This window comes from Mastigoproctus giganteus, chromosome 7, assembly GCF_048544385.1.
Source record: "Mastigoproctus giganteus isolate SK-2022 chromosome 7, ASM4854438v1, whole genome shotgun sequence".
Lineage (NCBI taxonomy): Eukaryota > Metazoa > Arthropoda > Arachnida > Uropygi > Thelyphonidae > Mastigoproctus > Mastigoproctus giganteus.
In genome coordinates this window covers 218,312,996-218,332,122 of record NC_143581.1, presented here as the reverse complement: position 1 = coordinate 218,332,122, position 19,127 = coordinate 218,312,996, and the positions used below count along the sequence as shown (strand labels likewise).

General features: G+C 36.6%; 1 protein-coding gene across 2 annotated transcripts in view; it reads right to left on the bottom strand.

The window, feature by feature from the left end:
• The window catches only part of LOC150083689 (PAX3- and PAX7-binding protein 1), a 188,769-nt gene that overhangs the window by 69,809 nt on the left and 99,833 nt on the right, over positions 1–19,127 (bottom strand). For both annotated transcript variants that reach the window (XM_090378126.1, XM_090378125.1), the window contains exon 13: positions 10,272–10,413. In XM_090378126.1, the coding sequence (XP_090234252.1) occupies positions 10,272–10,413 (142 nt within the window). The remainder of the gene's footprint in view (positions 1–10,271; positions 10,414–19,127) is intronic.

Genomic DNA, 19,127 nt, shown 5'->3' with positions numbered 1-19,127 from the left:
GCATCCAAACTTTTTTGGCTACGTGCCAAAAGATAAAATGTTGAACATTGCACCATATGAGTTCTTGAGAGATACAAGAAAGTTCCTTACTATTAATTATACATTTTTCAAAATAGGAAGTAATATTTGTTGATCAACTTTTTTTTTAACAGTTTAAAATTTACATGTAACAATGAGATATATAAACCTAACACTATTATTATATGACATGAATAACATTCTACATAGTTGTAATAATACTGTTAAATATTGAGAAAGATACATAAACTTAGAGCAGCCTATATGGCAGCACAATGTGAAAAAATGAGCAAAACATGGCCCATGGGTTGGACAACCTGATATAAATAATTTAATTATTTCTCAGAAAAAAGAACTATATCAACAAAATGCTTGTTAACATCTTGTTATGAAGTTAATTTAACAATTTATTTTTTTCACAAAATGGGAAGTTTTAACTGTAAATAAGAAACTATTCCTTCTAGTTGGGGGGAGGGGGGATGAAACAGAGGTCAGGCATACTACGATAACAGTTTCCATCAAAATAAAATGCTGATATATGATGGAGTGAATGATCAAAATTATATTCTTTCTTATAGAAAATTCCAATAGCATGTATTCATTTTTAATTTTAAAGTCCAAATCCATAAATAGATCATTTAGTATATGAAAAGAATATCTTCCTCCATATTTATTTAGTGCCACTGTTGTTAGTTTTATTGATAATGCATCTTAGGCCATATTGTGCCAGTGTATTATGTTCGAAAATTGGATTGTGTACAAGTGTGTTCAAAATCCAATTTTCAGGACGTGTGGACTGAAAAACCAAGAAAAACACGAGGGAAACTTTAATAATCTTTTGTTAATTTCTGATCAGGAAGTTTGTCCTTGATATGATATATTAGTTATTTATGGCTTAATTTATCACACTCTATTAAGGCAAATAATTTTCATATTTAAATTTAATACATTCCTAATGTGATAAAACAAATTTACAAAAACATTTAGTTTAAATATAATCAATGTGCTTAAACAAACTTAGAGTGCTCTAACCACAGGCCTAAGTACTGTTACTGTGAGGGAATTCTGATGGTATTACAGAAGTGATACTAATTATTTTGTAGTTTTTTTTTTTTTTTGGTTAAGCATAAGGCAGTTAAGGCAATGATTTTTTTTGATTTGGTAATTGTTGGCGCATCGGCTTCTGTGGCCATATTGCACCTCCCAAGGTTTTTGCAGTACTTTGATCCAAGCCCGAGGCGGGAATCGAACCCGCGACCTTTGGGTTGCCGGGCGTTAAGGCAATGAAGCATAAGTATAACTATGTTATGTCTTTGCTCATTTTGCTAGATGAATATCCTGGTTTTTGGAAGAAATACCATGCAATCAATGAACAAGATAGTGTATAGTGTCATTTGTCATTTAAATGAGCTTGCACCTAAGGCTGATTCTCATCTGAACTATTGTTCTGAACAACGTCTAGTTGACAACATAGCAAAACAAAATAAACAAGAACAACAAAACAGAGACCAAACCAGTCAGTTTAAATCATAAAATAAATTAGTAATGTTAAATCAACCATTTGACCTTGTGGCAGGAATGGGACCATCGATGCCCACACCACAAGTTACCACCCCCACGAGGAGGTAGGTCACTGCTTTCAGAGGATTGACACTCCTCTAGCTCTAATCCTTTTTACAAAGTCACAAAACTCTGTGAAACTATCACGGGTAACAAAGAGATCTTTCAAGGTATCCTCATAGGGAGCAAGAGTCCCTTGCTCTAGCTGCCCTTATATCCTGATAAACAGGACAATGCATTATGATGTGGAGGCTGGTCACTGGTTCTCTGTGCATAATCGGAGCTCAGAATCAATCAGACCAAGGTGGCAAAGCCTGGACTTCAGGCTGTATCCAGTCAGGGCACAGCAAGCAAACAGCCCAAACTGCCATGGCTGAAGCTTCTGGCTAACACAGTCTGAATGAACAACAGCAAAGCAAATGTAGTAGTAGTAGTGGCATGTGATGCAAGAAAGCAAGTGTATGAGCTTATGCAGCATCAGCCAAAAAATAAAATAAAATAAAAAATCACACCATTCCCTCCAAATGCCTGTCCAGTTCCTCCTTAAATTTATTCAACCTATCAACTTCCACGACAGATGGAAGTTTGTTCCAGCAATTAACCACCCGCTGGCTAAAGGCAAATTTTCGCACATCTATTCTACATCTGTCTTTTCTTAATTTGAATTTATGCTCCCTTAGGTTCGTAATCTGAACAAGTGGAAGGATCCCATCAGACTTCAGCGTGCTCAACCCATTCAAAGCCTTATACACCTCAATCAGATCACCGCGCAGGTGCCTCGTCTCCAGCCACTGCAATTTGCAGAACTTAAGCCTCTCTTGGTAAGAGGATCCCTTCATTCCCCTCACCAATCTTGTTGCCCTTCTCTGTACATGCTCAAGTAAATCTACATCCTTCCTAAAATGAGGCCTCCAGACCTGTACGCAGTACTCAAGGCACAGCCTGACCATTGCCTTATACAGAGGGACAATCACCTCCTTCTCCTTGCTGGCAAAATTCCTATATATCATTGACAAAACCCCATGACCTGCCCTGGCAGCCTGGCTGCATTGCTCAGAAAACTTCATATCTGCCTGCACAATTACACCCAGGTCTTTTTCATTTTCTACCACCTTAAGTGTAGTACCACACAGTTGGTACGTTTCTCTGGGGGTTACTTCTACCCATATGCAGTACTATGCATTTGTCAAGGTTAAACTTCAGTTGCCACTTCTTAGCCCATCTGCCCAAATTATCTAGATCCTGTTGCAGTAGCACATTGCCATTACTGTCATTAACAACCCTGCCAACCTTTGTATCATCTGCAAACTTCGACATTAAGCCTGATATACCTTCATCAATATCATTGATAAATATACAAAACAACATTGGACCTAACACCGAACCCTGTGGGACTCCACTAATAACATTCGTCCACAAAGAGCAGCACCCATTGATTACCACCCTCAATCTTCTCCCACTTAACCATCCTTTTATCCATTGTAACAACTTACCCTTAATACCATTCTGCTCCAATTTGTACAATAGTCTTCCATGCGCAACAGTGTCAAAAGCTTTTCTGAAATCCAAATATATGATATCAAAATAATTTTTTGCATCCAGTTCCTTTGTAACCACATCATAATATCCTATCAAATTTGTCAGACAAGACTTTCCCTTAACAAACCCATGCTGTGTCTGAATTATTGCTGCAGTCTTGTCTAGATGATCCTGCAATGCATCTTTAACCAGTGACTCCATTATTTTACCCGGAACAGAAGTTAGACTAACTGGTCTGTAATTACTCATGTCACCCTTCGATCCCCCTTTGTGAATTGGGGATACATTTGCAGATCTCCAGTCCGTGGGAACCTCCCCTGAGTCCAAGGACGCTCTCATAATTATGGCTAAGGGTTTGCTTAGTTGCTTTGCCGCCTCCTTTAATATAACTTGATAGATCCCATCCACCACAGGTGCTTTTCTTATGTTTAACTTCAACAATTTCTCCTCCACTTTGCTTTCAGTTATTACAAAATCATTAAGTATCCTGCTACAATTTGATAACCTTTTGCCATTTTCAAACCTTAATAATTCCTCATATGTGAATGTAGATGCAAAATACTCATTCAGTTTGTTTGCTATCTGAGCAGGATCATCAACAGTCGAACCATCGATGTCAAGTGGACCAATCAGATTCATCCCCTTCCTTTTAGAGTTTATATAAGTAAAGAAATCCTTGCTGTTTTTCTTAGCATCTTTTGCCAAGGATTTCTCGTAATCTGCCTTCGCCTGCCTAACCTCCTTTGTGACCTGATTACAGGCTAGCTTATATCTGCCATAGGCTTCTGAGTCGCTTGATAATTTATATGCATCCCATGCATTTTTTTTCTCTGTTACGAGTCTCATTAGTTCATTAGATAACCATTTAGGCCTAAACCTTGAACAATATTTCTTAATTGGTATGAAACTTTTAGTAGCATCCACGATTAATTCCTTGAATGCTTCCCACTTAGAATTTACTGTTGGTAACATCGTCAGTTTATCCCACTGTACAGAATTTAAAAACTGTCGGAGACCACTGTACTCACCTTTACGGAAGGAAAAACCCTTTCCTTTACCCCTGATGGTAATTAAATCCCACATCAGTACACTGTGATCACTGCTGATAACCAGATCAAGAGTATTACTTTCTCTGGTTGCCTCTCGAACATGCTGCTGCAGAAAACAATCATCCAATAAATCCACAAAAGTCTGACTAGTGTGTTGTTCTTCCCTTCTTAGAATTAATCCACTGGTTCTTCCACATGGTTTCTAACTCATCATTGATGTGCCTCCAATCTTGGAGGTCCTTGAGGTTGTCACAGACATTCTCTCAGATAGGCTAGACAAGCTGTACTTGCTACCTGGGAGTCTAAAACACTGATGGAACTGATATTCGGGTGATATTCAAGTTAAGTAGATCCAATTTCTACGAAGTCCGGACGGTCTGTGACAGCCAAATCCTCTGCTTGCACTTTTACGATGGTGGGACTGTTAGTAATCCTGGGTATAATCCCAAGGCACAAGCAGACTATGGGTGACCACTCAGGTATGAACCAACGTAAGCAGGGGTCGAGGTGTGGTGCCCACACCACATGGAGGAATGCCGCCCCTCTGTGTTACCAGGCAATACTAGGTGGTAGATGACTCTCATCAACCGGTGCAATACCACCACTTTGCTTACTGGAGGCTTGAAGTGGTGGAACCCATGTTTAGTCTCCAGAGGAGCTAAGTTCCGGTCAACCCTTCCTCCATCTCTTCCATTATGCGGTATGACTGACGACTTTTAAGGCTATGATGAATAAGAACATCATGGAGAGATCCAATCTTCCTTATATTTCGGGGGTACAGCTCTAAAATGGTGTTTGCAGGCTGGCCACTAGTTGGTACACCAGACTGAACCTATTGGTAACTCTTTAGGAGGTTTCCGGATCAGCTAGTGTATAATCTTGCTACCTCTACTCTGCCAGATAGTGACTGGAGGGGGTCCGAGTAGTGTGTATGCGGGGGGGGGGGGATTTTCGAGGCCATGTTATGTCAAGGATCCGGGTATATTCTTACCATGTGTACTCCATATCCAAAAATTTCATTATTTCATACAGATGTCCCCCCCCACTTTTTCTTATTATTGAATACACCATGACTTGCCAAATAGAGTAAGCTTATCTGCGAAAAGATCTAAACCTTCCAAACACTTCTTAGTTCATTTCACAAATATATGTGGTCTCAATTCTAATCTCAACGATGACCATTTCCACTTGCAGGCTGCCACACCCCATGTACTTTTTCTGACCGAATCTCATTCATCGGTTGATTCAACTACTGCTCATCTCAGTTGCCCAAATTATTCACTGTATGATTCCTTTCGCCTCAAAGATGGTACTTGTGCATATGTCCGCACTGATATTCCCTGTCAGAGACTTGGTAATATGGAATTCCCTCTTTTAGATTTTCTCTGGTTTAAAATCTCTCTCTCTCTCTCTACCTCATTGTGTCAAATTCATTTGTAGTCTCTACCGTTCTGACAACTCCACTAATTAGTGCTCTTTGACTTCCTCTCTTTGCAACTTGGCTTTCTCCAGTCCAACTTTCCTAACAGTGAGGTAATTTTCCTTGGTGATTTCAATGTTGACAACTCCAGCTGGCTTCTGTTTTCTATTCACACAGACCCAGCTGGTTGAGATGCTGAGGCTTTTGCAATTACCAATGACCTTGCACAGACTGCTCATTTACCTACAAGAATCCTGGACAATCCTAACCATACAACTGCTTGATCTTTTTCTCACAAACAACTCTTCTAAGTACATGGTCGAAGTGAGTGGTCCTTTAGACACCTCAGATCACAACTTAGTGATTGTCTCTTCTCCAATGGAGCCTTTATCTCATGGCTATTCCCAACCTTGTATTGTTTAGAATTACAAGAATGCAAAATGGGATGAACTGCGAGATTTCTCTTCTTCTTTTACTTGGTCGGATTACTGTTTCAAAACTTCTGATGTCAACGTTTGCACAGATCGTGTCAGTGAAATTATTCTTGTAGGAATGGAGTCCTTTATTCCACACTCCACTTTAAAGTCTCATCCTTTATCTAAACCTTGGTTTTCCAATAAATGTGCTAAGGCTGTTCAAGAGAAGAACGTTGCATGTCGTAATTGCCTTGTTTCCAATTCTTCAGTTGCATTTTCTGCCTACACCAAAGCTCGCAACAATTGTAAAGCAGTTATTAATCAGTCCAAACTAGATTTTGAACAGGCTAAGAGTTGTTTGTTGTTGTTTGGTTTTTAGGAGCATTAGCAACTAAGGCCATATTGCTCTGGGAATATGCTGTGGTCATTCCCTGACCTTTCCGCATCCTCCGTATTTGGTGGTGACGGGCTCGAACCCCGGTCTAATCAAGAAATGTGTGCTACGCACTGCTGCTCCTGCCCACCTGGCTATGGAGGCGCCCAGGCTAAGAGTAGAAAACTTGCTTCTTACCCTAATGGTAGCCGAGCATTCTGGTCTTTTGCCAAAGCTATTGGCCGCAACTTTTGCCCATCTCTGTTCCACCTCTGTCAAAACCAGATGGTTCTGTTGTCACTTCAGCCAAGGATAAAGCTGACCTGCTAGCATCCCATTTTTCTTCCAACCCCTGTATTAATGATCTCTGTAAAACACCTCCCACCATTACCAACATGCTCTATTTAATGCCTCCTGTGGTCTTCCATGAAAAGGATGTCAGAAGGATTTTGAGAAGTATATTGATGCTAAGAAAGCTCCAGGTCCCGATGGTATTTCTCCACTTGTTCTCAAAACCTGTGCTCCTGAACTTACTCCTGTTCTTTGCGGTCTTTTTTCACTTTCTTATTCCAAAGGTGTTTTTCCTTCTGCTTGGAAATTTGCTCATATCCAGCCAGTTCCTAAATAGGGTGACGTATCCCTCCCATCTAATTATCGTCAATTACAATTGCAATTACTTCTACTCTTTCTAAAGTAACGAAGAAATCAATTAACCACCAACTCTTAAACTACCTAGAAACCTTCCATCTTATCAACGATCGCCAGTATGGATTCCGTCAGTGTCGATCCACTGGTGATATTCTGGCTTATGTTACCCATTTACGGACTAATTCAATGGAAAAGTTTGGTGAAACACAAGCAGTTGCTATTGACATCTCAAAGGCTTTCTATTGTGTTTGGCATAAAGGTCTTCTAAACAAGCTTCCATTTTATGGTTTGCCAACTGTTTTTTGTAATTGGTTATCCAGTTTTCTCTCCGATTGCTTACTGAGGGTGATGCTAGATGGCTCTCTATCTTCTAACTTTTCCACTAATACTGGTGTCCCCCAAGGTTCAGTTCTTTCCCCCACTCTTTTCCTCTTGTATATTAATGACCTTCTTCCATTGACTGGAAATCCTATCCATAGTTTTGCCGAAGATAGCACATTGCATTCCACTTTCCTTTTTTGAGAAACCTTGCCCTGCTCAATCAGCTTCAACTTCTCAAATATCCGCTACCAATTCTTTAAATACCGATCTCCAGGTAATTTTCCAGTGGGGCAAAAACAACTTAGTTGATTTCAATCTTTCTAAAACTCAGTCTTGTCTTATATCTCGCAAAAAGGATTCTTCTGCTCCTATGCTTATGTTTGGTGACACTCCGATTTCTAGGCAAAATGATATATCTCTTTTGGGGATTACCCTGACTTCTAATCTCTCTCTTGGCACAAGCACATTACAAATATTGCTTCCTCTGCATCTAAAAAACTTGGTTTTCTCTTTCACTCTCGGCGTTACTTTTCTTCCAAACAGCTGTTCACTCTGTACAAATCGCAAATCTGCCTTACCATGGAATATTGTTCTCACATCTGGGGCAGTGTCCCCAAAACCTCTCTGCGGCTTCTAGATTCCATTCAGAAGAGGGCAGTTATTTTAATTAATGACTCCTCTCTAAACAGAGTTTCTCCACTCGCTGTCTCATAGGCGTACTGTGTCTGCTGCATGCCTTTTCTACAGATACTTCCATGGGCACTGTTCTTCTGAATTGGCTTCTATAATTCCCGCTCTCTCTTTCAAAAGAGTCCGAACACGTGCCGCCGCCAGCCAACATCCATTTACTGTCCAACTTCAAACTCACAGAACCAACTTTTCATCTTCCTCATTTATTCATTCAACTGCCGTTTTCTGGAACAACCTTTCTTCGTACGTATTTCCTGAAAATTACAGTCTACAGAAGTTTACGTCTAATGTAAACAAATATCTTCTTTCAACCTCCAACCCACGCACGGTATCAAGTACTATAGGTTCTAATACCTCTCACGTTGGCTGGAAAAAAAAAAAAAAAAAAAAAAAATCTAATTTCAAAAGAGGGCCATTGGTCACCCAATGAATCAGGCACAACTGGACACCCAAAATCTGTCTGAGAATCCCTCAATTGCGAGCATACATCACGGCAGCCCTCACCATCCACCAAGTCTGCAGGAAGTTTTCCTGAGAGGACACTTTAAAACTTGCTGAGAGGATGCCTAGTGATGCTTAGAAGAGCAAAAACCTTGGGCAAGTTTCCCTAATGCTTGTCACGATTGGGGCAAAGATGTTATCATAGAGGAAGGCCCTCCCCTTATTGTCCCAATCAGTGAGGGTTATTCTTCGCAGCTTGGCATACAGCTTTGCTTTTTAATAGTCTCCTTAATGTAATTAGCATGCACTAAGAAGGCATGCTAATTACATAAGCACTCCTCACACACTCTGAGATACTTCGTCTGTCTGACATGTCTCAAGGAGAGAATCCCAGCACAACAAACTGGTGGCCTTGCCACAATGAGTCACCCCTTAAGGCACAAAGTGAATGATTTTTGGCCAGTGACCTTTAGCTTATGCATAGAGACTCGTAATGTCAATTGGGCCAGACATGTAACTGCCCTGTTTCCTGTGGGAGTCCCCCCCCTCCGCAAGGTCATCTGCATAAGCAAGTATGTCCACTCCACCCACATCATGGCTAGTTAGAAACTTGTCTAACACAACTGACCAGAAGGTAGGTCCCAAGACTGACCCCTATGGGCAGCCACATTCTAAACATTGCTGTTCCTCGGCATATGAAGTTTGGATAATAACCTGCCTATCATGAAGACAATTTTGAATCAGATATTTCCTTCACTAACAGAAAAAAATAATTAAGGGAAAAGGGATGAGCAACGGAATGCTCTAGCCCTGTGGAAGTTACTCTCCCGCCAAAGGGCATTGAATGCCCCCTCAAAGTCCATGAGCAAGCCCAGGCCATATCGACCAGTATGTTCATTAGCATGAGTGACTAAATAATTGATGGCACCCTCTGAAGAGGAGCCCTTTTTGAATCTGTACTGTTTTGGAGAAGCCAAACCAAGGGCATCATAATGCATCAGATTCCCAAGCGCCAGCCTTTCCAAGATCTTATCAAGTATTGGCAATAATGCTACTGGCCAATATGAACGAGGTTTGTTCGTGGACTTCTCTAGACTTTTGAGGATGACCCTCAATACTGTAGAAAATGTAGTAACAGTGCTAGCTGCAAAGCTATCAGAAGAATATTTACAAAGTTTAGATAAGTGGGGATATGTAGAAATGTGAGATTTTACTTCAGGAAAATAGTCAGTAAATTGCCAAAAAGCTTTAATTAAGGTAATATTTTTTTTACTTTGTTGTTGACTAAATTATTGTATATCAACGTCTGAAGGAAATAGTCTTCTTGAATTTTGTCATTTTTTTTTCAACAGTGTGTAACCTCCATATAACCTTATATAACTATGCTCAAAAATAAGTCATTTAGAAAAATAGTGAATAAAATGGAGCCAGAACGACAAGTGGAACACCCTTATTAACTTTGAATTTATTACCATATTTGTTTACAATAATCCCAGTTTTTCTGTTAGTAAACTTATATTTATGCAAATTATAAATTCTGCCTCTAAAACCATACTTTTTTAAATTTTTAATAACAAATTATAATCAAATAAATCAAACACTTGAAATAACAAAATAATATCACTTGTTATTCAAATGTAAGTCTGTCATCTCAATTAAGTTTATGTTCTCTTATTTTTATAAGCATATATGTTAATATTGTATTTAAAATTTAAGTGGGCATTATTCAACGGTTAGAATTTGTATTAGTAGATGTGTATTTTGATTTCTGAAAAACAGAAGAGATCAAAGCATACCAGTAAGTTTAGGAAGAACAACTTTTTCAACAACAGATGATAAAACACCAAAGTCAGAATTATCTGCAGACTCTGCCTTTTCTTCTTTGCAACCAGACTTTAACACATGAAACCATGACATGGTCTCTATGCTTTGGGCATTCTACAATAGAATAAAATTAAAATATTACAGATAAAATATGAAATAAACTATGTTTATGTAGTTATATGATGTTATTTATTTAGCAACACCTATAAAAACAAGGGCAGCTACTAATATCCTAATTTTGAAATGAAAGCAAGTTTCCCATCCCATATTGGGAACGAGATTTAATGTGAGACTTGGAGGATTAGGCTATTTAAAGCAGCAAGGCAACTAAGGCCATGAGATGCCAAAAATAATGATTCAGTAACATGCATGCATGCATTCCAGGCTATTTACAGAATCAATTTAAATGGAGTTAAAAATATGAGTTTCCAAAAGAATCCCTACTATTTCATATAAAGTAAAATAACTTGTGAAAGAAATGCAATCCAATTAAAACAGATAACTATTTAAAAAAATAATAAAATATTTAATTATTGAATATGTAGGTTAGTTGAGAATATGAAATAATGCTATTTATATAATCCTAGAATATAATAAACAAGAATACCCTTCTTGCACAGAGAAAAAAAATATTTATGAGTTTGAGTTACTGCATGTGAGGACCCGCTGTAATTCTAACTACTATGCAGAGTTCACCTTGGTAAAAATAATCCAAAACAAATGAACCTATTGAAATGGGCATATGAAGACCACTAATAAAATAAAATAAAGTTATTTTAAATTATTGCTGAAGGATGGTGGGGAGGGCTCGTGACTATCTAAGTATAAATAGCAAAAAAACGGTAAACAGCATAATTCATTAAGCTAAGTAGTTCCAGATTAGTAATCCTTAAGCAAAGATCTAGTGGAGAGAAAGTACTCTGATACAATGCTGTAATATGATGAAAAATCCCAAAAATCTCTAGCTCAGAAAAATCACCTGAGAGGGCATAAATTCAAATTGAGGAAAGACAGATGTAGGATAGACGTGCGGAAATTTGCCTTTAGCCAGCGGGTGGTTGGTTGGTGGAACAGACTTCCATCCCTTGTGGTGGAGGTTGATAGCCTAAATAAGTTTAAGGCTCAGCTGGACAGGTATTTTGAATGAACAGAGGGGTGAAGTGGAAGTGGGTTTTTTTTTTTTGGCTGATGCTGCATAAGCTTGCTTTCTTGCATCAAATGCCTCTACTAATGCTAATGCTAAAAAAAATGCTAAATACCATATCAGAGAGTGTTTAGAATCTTTTAGGGATTTCTCACTGTATCATAACCTAGTTGTATTTAATTACTTTAATATTAGTAAAAAAAAACATCTACAGTAGATTCAGACCATTAAACTTTTTCTTAATATTCAATAGGGCTCTGAACAATTGCAGTCAGGTTAAATTCCCCCCCCCCCCTCCAAAGGCTGTTTTCCCAGAGGTCACTATTCAGGGTTTTAGGTCTGACAAATTAATGCTTATTTGGCAACCATTTTTGGATACTCAGACTTAAAGATAGCCATGACTTTCATCACCCCCCCCCCAACTCTCCATCATAATACCTTCAAATATTATTATTTTATTATAATATTTAGTTATTATAATGGTGATTTTCAATATACTCATCTCGACTGGTTCATTTGTTTAGGGTTATTTTTACCCATGTACGCACTGTATAGTAGACTCCCAGAGAGGCTCACCTTGCACTGTAACCTTGAATTCATACAAATATTTATGCCTTGTGCAGTGAAACACTGGGTTGTTGTTTTTTTTTTTTTTTATAATCTCCACTCTTTAATGCATATCATTAATTGTAGTAGTTAGAATAATAGTTCTCTGAAATGTCAGAGAACTATTATTCTAATAAACACAAAACTGATACTTAATACTCTAAATATTTTTCAGTGATTCAAACAATCTTAGTGAGAGAAAATACATTAAACAGTTTTAATATATATATATACATATATGCATATACATATATGTTTAATATATATATACATATATGTTAAATACTTATCTGAATTTTATTATGGCGATTCTGTTCTTTCTTCTCTGTAACCAGACTTTGTGTTGGTAGGGCAAAGTATATTGTAAAATAAATCTTTTACATTATAATAATACTCATTTATTTTATAAAATTCTGACAGTATTGCTCAGTGATAAAGGACAAAAAAAAAAAAAAAAAAACACCCTCATGTTCAATTATTACTTAGCCATTATTTTAATTTACTTATCATATGTAGCTAACTGTAAAATAATTCACTTAATCCATAATGAAAGCATGTAGCAATAAATTGCTTATTCATTTCATACACACAATCATGATAAAACTTGGCTGCATGCTATGTGCTGGTGTGAAAATGTTAACACCAATATTTAGCAGAGTTGATCTTTAAAGATAATGACATGCAGGGACAAAAAGGAAAATTATTTACGAGAGAGAGAGAGAGAGATGTTGTTGTCGTTATTTGAAAGCTATTGGCGCAAGAGCAGCTTAGGCTATAATGTGCCTAGCCTAGGTATGTGTGTATGTGTATATATATATACAGTCGGTCCTCGTATAACACGTGTTTGCATTACACGAATTCGATCATACACGATTTATAAATAGGGGAACGTTATCTTATATAACACGAACCGAATTCGCTTATGCACGATTCGCCTTCGTGTTAACAAGAAATGGCAGTCGAACGCGGAATCGCCCCAACTGAACGCAACACGATAGGACTAAAGAAGATTCTGAAAATGTATTTATGTGTTTTATATCAGTGAAGGGGAAACACATTTCACCATAATAACGTAAAAACCCACACAATTCCGGCTATCGATAATTTGCAATTGCAATTAGATCGAGTTTACGACCAGTTTATAACAGATTCCACTAGCAGAAACGCAACTGGAAATTGTTTTTATTGTTTTATGGTAGTAACTCCCAGAAATGTGCTTTAGTAAAATGTGGGGTGTTAATAGTGTATCTCGGCCTTTACGGAGTTGTTTATTCAGTTGCTACACGCGCACAGCTTTGTTTATGTATATTAAGGGTGCCTCCTCGTTTTGTAATTGTGTTTTAAAAATGAGTAAAATACTTAAAAGGTGTGAAAAGGAAGCGTTCTGGCTAAGACACTGCAGATTCAGAGAGAAAAAAAAAAGAAGCAATATCGATAAACAGAGGCGGACTGGGTCAAAAATTCTTACCAGGGAAAATTTGTAGTGGCCTCATACTACGGTTTATGGCCAAAATCACACCGGCCTCCGGCCCACCGTGGTTTCCCCCGTAAGGCTTATAGCCAGTCCGCTTCTGTCGATAGAGAAAAAATATGAAATTGTGAAACGCTTTGAGCGAAATGAAAGACCATGTGATATTGCACGTGCTACAGACCTAAATGAGGCAACGCCGAGAATTACAAAGAATGCAGAGAAAATAAAAACAACTTTCATAGCGGGAACAACTCAAAGTGTACTTAAAAACCATTAGATTAAGACACAAGAATTGGAAGGGATGGAACGGCTGTCATCTCTTTGGATAGAAAATCAAACAAAAAGCAAGTTTGCTTACGATAGAAGCAAAAGCATTGGCAATATTTTATTACGACTTACGTATTATAATTTATACTTACGTATTATAAAATACGTAAGTATTTTATTACGACTATTTTATTTAATATAATAAATTTTTTACGAATAAAATACGTATTTTATCCGTAAAAAAATACTTTTTTAGTATAAAAAAATACTTAAAAATACTTTATTATAATATAATATTATTTTTATTACGTATTTTAATAGTTATAAAATACGTAAGTATTTTATAACAATTAAAATTACCCGATTATTTATTGTGTTTGGTAATGTTTTGGTTCCAAATGTGTCTTCAATCTTGGGTGGTCGGCACCTAACCCTACTTTTCCGATAGGGCCTGTTGTTTATATTGCACGATTTTGCATTGCACGAGGGTTTCTAGGAACGCAACTATCGTGCTATACGAGGACAGACTGTGTATATATATATATATATACTAAATAGATACGTTATAGTGTAAAGTTAATATCTTTAAAGTTTGAAAATCCATATAGCCATAGTCCTGCCATATCTCCAGTATACATGAAAACCAAAATATAAATCATATTAAGTAAATTAATAAAATAATAAAATAATACGCCCAACACAGGAAAATTATTTTGCAAGGAACTTTGTCGAGGGCTAAACCCTTACAAAATAACCAACCCATGCTAGACTGAGCCATCGGTTTCTGTTATCATCTGCCTGTATACTAAAGCCAAAATAGTATAATAGTGGAAATGTGGAATAATTTAGTATAACATTAACGTAAGATTTGAGACAAAAGTAAGTCTAGAATGCCAAAACAACAAGTGTCGTACCGTAATACATAACAACAATTTATAAATGATACAGGCTGGATGATATTTAGCCCGACCGATCGCTACCACATTATAAGCACAACTGAGTAATTATTAAAATTTTTGCTGAACACAATTTAGCATAAAATTTTGCAGAAAATAGCTAATAAAGCTAACCGAAGGAGAACGGAAAAATGTATAGTAGAGCAATAGTACCTCACTCCCCCTCGAATTACTCTAATAGTTCGCGAGGTATGAAAAATAAGGCAAGAGGAAAGCTAAAAGCAAAAAGAAAGAATGAAAAGGTCAATTTATCGATAGTACATCGGATATTAACCGGGAGCGTAACTTCCCGACCCTAAAAGTAGGGATCCTGGTTAGGTAGTAAAGGCCTGTAAAAATATATCAATCGAATAAAAAGAAAAAGAAGAAAAAGAAAAAGGAAAAAACGGAATGGCTAATTCCTAATAAAGTTTACTTTAAGTAGGACATAAATAATGTCAGATAAAGTCAAATTGTCAGTAATGCTAAGAGAACGAAAGACGGAACCTGTCAGATAAGGTCGAATTGTCAGTAATGCTTAGAGAACAAAAGAGGGGACATGGTAAAAACCCGTAAGGAATCTACCAAGCATACTTTACCGTAGCCCAAGGCGGGAAAAACAAAACGCCTGCAGCAACCTCACTAGACTTATATAACTACAAAGCGTCATGCGCCACCTAAGATTTGTCAAGAATTAGCCGGTGTTTTTTGGATGAACAAAAGCATAATAGCGCCCTCTATAATAGAGAAAACAAAACCAATAATACTCAGATGTAGAAGAGAAATCCTAGTATAATACTAGCATCCCACATGATAGTCTAAAATTGGTGTTAAATAATTATTTTACAGAATATAGCCAAATTTTACCCTGCCAACGTAATTATTGGGATAACTTGATTAATCTTTGTATTTCCAACAGCTATATTTATAATGGTAGTAATATTTTCATACAGCATGCTGGCATTGCCATGGGGGCGAGTAGCTCGTGTCTCATCGCCAACTTATATCTGCATCATTTTGAAAACAACTTTGTTAAAGATATCCATATGTTCAGATATATTGATTACCTAATTGTGTTCAACAATACTAGCTTTCTTACAGAAGCGGTTAAACACTACCCGCAGGAGTTGGTTCTAGAAGTCACTAACAACGGTGACCCTTTTAAAGTAGCATATCTGGACATAGATATTCAGATTAATAATAATACACTATCTACCAAGCTATTTGACAAACGCAAAGAATTCAATTTCAAAACTATAGACTTAACCCGTTGGGGTACTAATATCTCTGTACGTATACTTAAAAACATTATAGTGACACAAACTATCAGAAGAGTATATATTTGTAATAATAAAAGTGATGTTATATATGCGCTTATCGATCTTAAGCATAAATTATTGGATAACGGTTTCCCATATAATTTCATTTTGAAACATATGAGTACTGCTTTATCCATAGCACTAAAAAAGTACCACGATAATTTAAACCAGTTGGAAATTATCGAAAATATTAGGCAGGCAGTTTATTAAACTGTTATATACATTTTGGATATTGCCGTGGTCTTAATGTAATCATTTTTTTTTTTTAATATAGGGTATAGATATAGCGAGTGGTGTACTAATTAGCCTTTGTATATACATGTACATACTAGGGACTGCTGTTTTGAACTCGCTATATATAGCTTACGCCTTAGAAAAGTGGTACCTATATGGGTTCTTTACAGTAGGAATGAATTCTATATTATACTAGGATTTCTCTTCTACATCTGAGTATTATTGGTTTTGTTTTCTCTATTATAGAGGGCGCTATTATGCTTTTGTTCATCCAAAAAACACCGGCTAATTCTTGACAAATCTTAGGTGGCGCATGACGCTTTGTAGTTATATAAGTCTAGTGAGGTTGCTGCAGGCGTTTTGTTTTTCCCGCCTTGGGCTACGGTAAAGTATGCTTGGTAGATTCCTTACGGGTTTTTACCATGTCCCCTCTTTTGTTCTCTAAGCATTACTGACAATTCGACCTTATCTGACAGGTTCCGTCTTTCGTTCTCTTAGCATTACTGACAATTTGACTTTATCTGACATTATTTATGTCCTACTTAAAGTAAACTTTATTAGGAATTAGCCTTTCGGTTTTTCCTTTTTCTTTTTCTTCTTTTTCTTTTTATTCGATTGATATATTTTTACAGGCCTTTACTACCTAACCAGGATCCCTACTTTTAGGGTCGGGAAGTTACGCTCCCGGTTAATATCCGATGTACTATCGATAAATTGACCTTTTCATTCTTTCTTTTTGCTTTTAGCTTTCCTCTTGCCTTATTTTTCATACCTCGCGAACTATTAGAGTAATTCGAGGGGGAGTGAGGTACTATTGCTCTACTATACATTTTTCCGTTCTCCTTCGGTTAGCTTTATTAGCTATTTTCTGCAAAATTTTATGCTAAATTGTGTTCAGCAAAAATTTTAATAATTACTCAGTTGTGCTTATAATGTGGTAGCGATCGGTCGGGCTAAATATCATCCAGCCTGTATCATTTATAAATTGTTGTTATGTATTACGGTACGACACTTGTTGTTTTGGCATTCTAGACTTACTTTTGTCTCAAATCTTACGTTAATGTTATACTAAATTATTCCACATTTCCACTATTATACTATTTTGGCTTTAGTATACAGGCAGATGATAACAGAAACCGATGGCTCAGTCTAGCATGGGTTGGTTATTTTGTAAGGGTTTAGCCCTCGACAAAGTTCCTTGCAAAATAATTTTCCTGTGTTGGGCTTATTATTTTATTATTTTATTAATTTACTTAATATGATTTATATTTTGGTTTTCATGTATACTGGAGATATGGCAGGACTATGGCTATATGGATTTTCAAACTTTAAAGATATTAACTTTACACTATAACGTATCTATTTAGTATATACATAACGTCCGATGTAATGTTCGATCGTTTGATGGCATTAATTGGGTGTTCTATATATTACACTTTAACTATAATTTTACATCTTTACAACCTAAACTCAGTAATTTTATGGATGCTTTATATATATATATATATATATATATATATAGAGAGAGAGAGAGAGAGAGAGAGAGAGAGAGAGAGAGAGAGAGAGAAGGGGGCACCCATCTTGTGAAAATGCAGTGCTCATAAAAGGAGAGAGACTCCAAAAATGTGTGTGGAGTTGCAAAGCTTGGAAACAAGATATTTCAGGGTTGACTTGAGGTATATATGTTACTGGGGGGAGGGGTGATGAACAGCAACATTTTCATATTAATCTGGTGAAATTAAGAGGAAGCTGGATTGATACCTTCTGACAGTGAGAAGAGTATAATGTTAAGAGTGGATATAGGTTGTATAGATAAGTAATAAAATCCAACTTCCTTGCATCTTTTGGCCATTACTAATACTACTACTGAAACTTCAGTTCTGTAACACAGCAGTATATTCTCTGCTTTTTTGCTTTAATGCTAATGTTTCGTGAAACTATTTATATTTATAGCTGTTTATGCCAGGGTTTGTTAATGCAGTTTCATATTTCTATTTAAAATTTTCAGGGCTTTTTGGATAAAAGATTTGTTTCACTCAAATTACACACAATAATAAATCTATTTGATGAGTATATTTAAAGGGATAAAATATGCATATATAATAAAATGAACCTGCAGGAAAGTTATAAAACAGTGAAAAATGTAAGGCAGAGCAACAAATAAAAAATTTTGTTTTACAATGTACAACAATTTCAGATGAACTGACACTTTTTACAAAGACCTCCAATAGTACTGTAGCTGAAGTGACAAAACAGCATCGTGAAAAAGGTGATATAGAATTGAAGGGGATACTTTAATGCAAAAAATTAAATCTGATAGATTTAAGGTGCATTACTGCATTAGGTAAATGATCATGAGGAACTTTCTCCTTCCTCAAAAGATTGATTCCAAGAATGAGGTGCTAGAGCTTGGTTTTATGACAGGAGATCTGTTACGTAAATGATGAATTTCTTTTTGGTAGGACTCTCTTTCTAGAATTAACCCTAGAGAAAATTTAGATTTCTGTCCTTTTAAGCCTAGAAAAATTAGCTTGTAGTGTCACAGATTTTCAAATGCATAACAATAGATTCAACTGTTTGGGTGATACTACACAATTTTCAAAAATATTAACAACTTAGGCAGAGCTTTGGATAATAACATTTGTCTTTAAGTTGGATATAAAACCAATCTCTGGCATCTAGCTCGTAGTGGAAAAAAATATATATAATCATAAGGGGGGGGGGGTATAAAACCAGTAGGTTGGTACTGATAGCATGATCTAACTGACACTTAAGTTGTGGATATCATCAAACTGAGACTGGTGGAAATTTGCTGAAATAATCAATCCCAGTTGTTCAGCACACTAACAAGA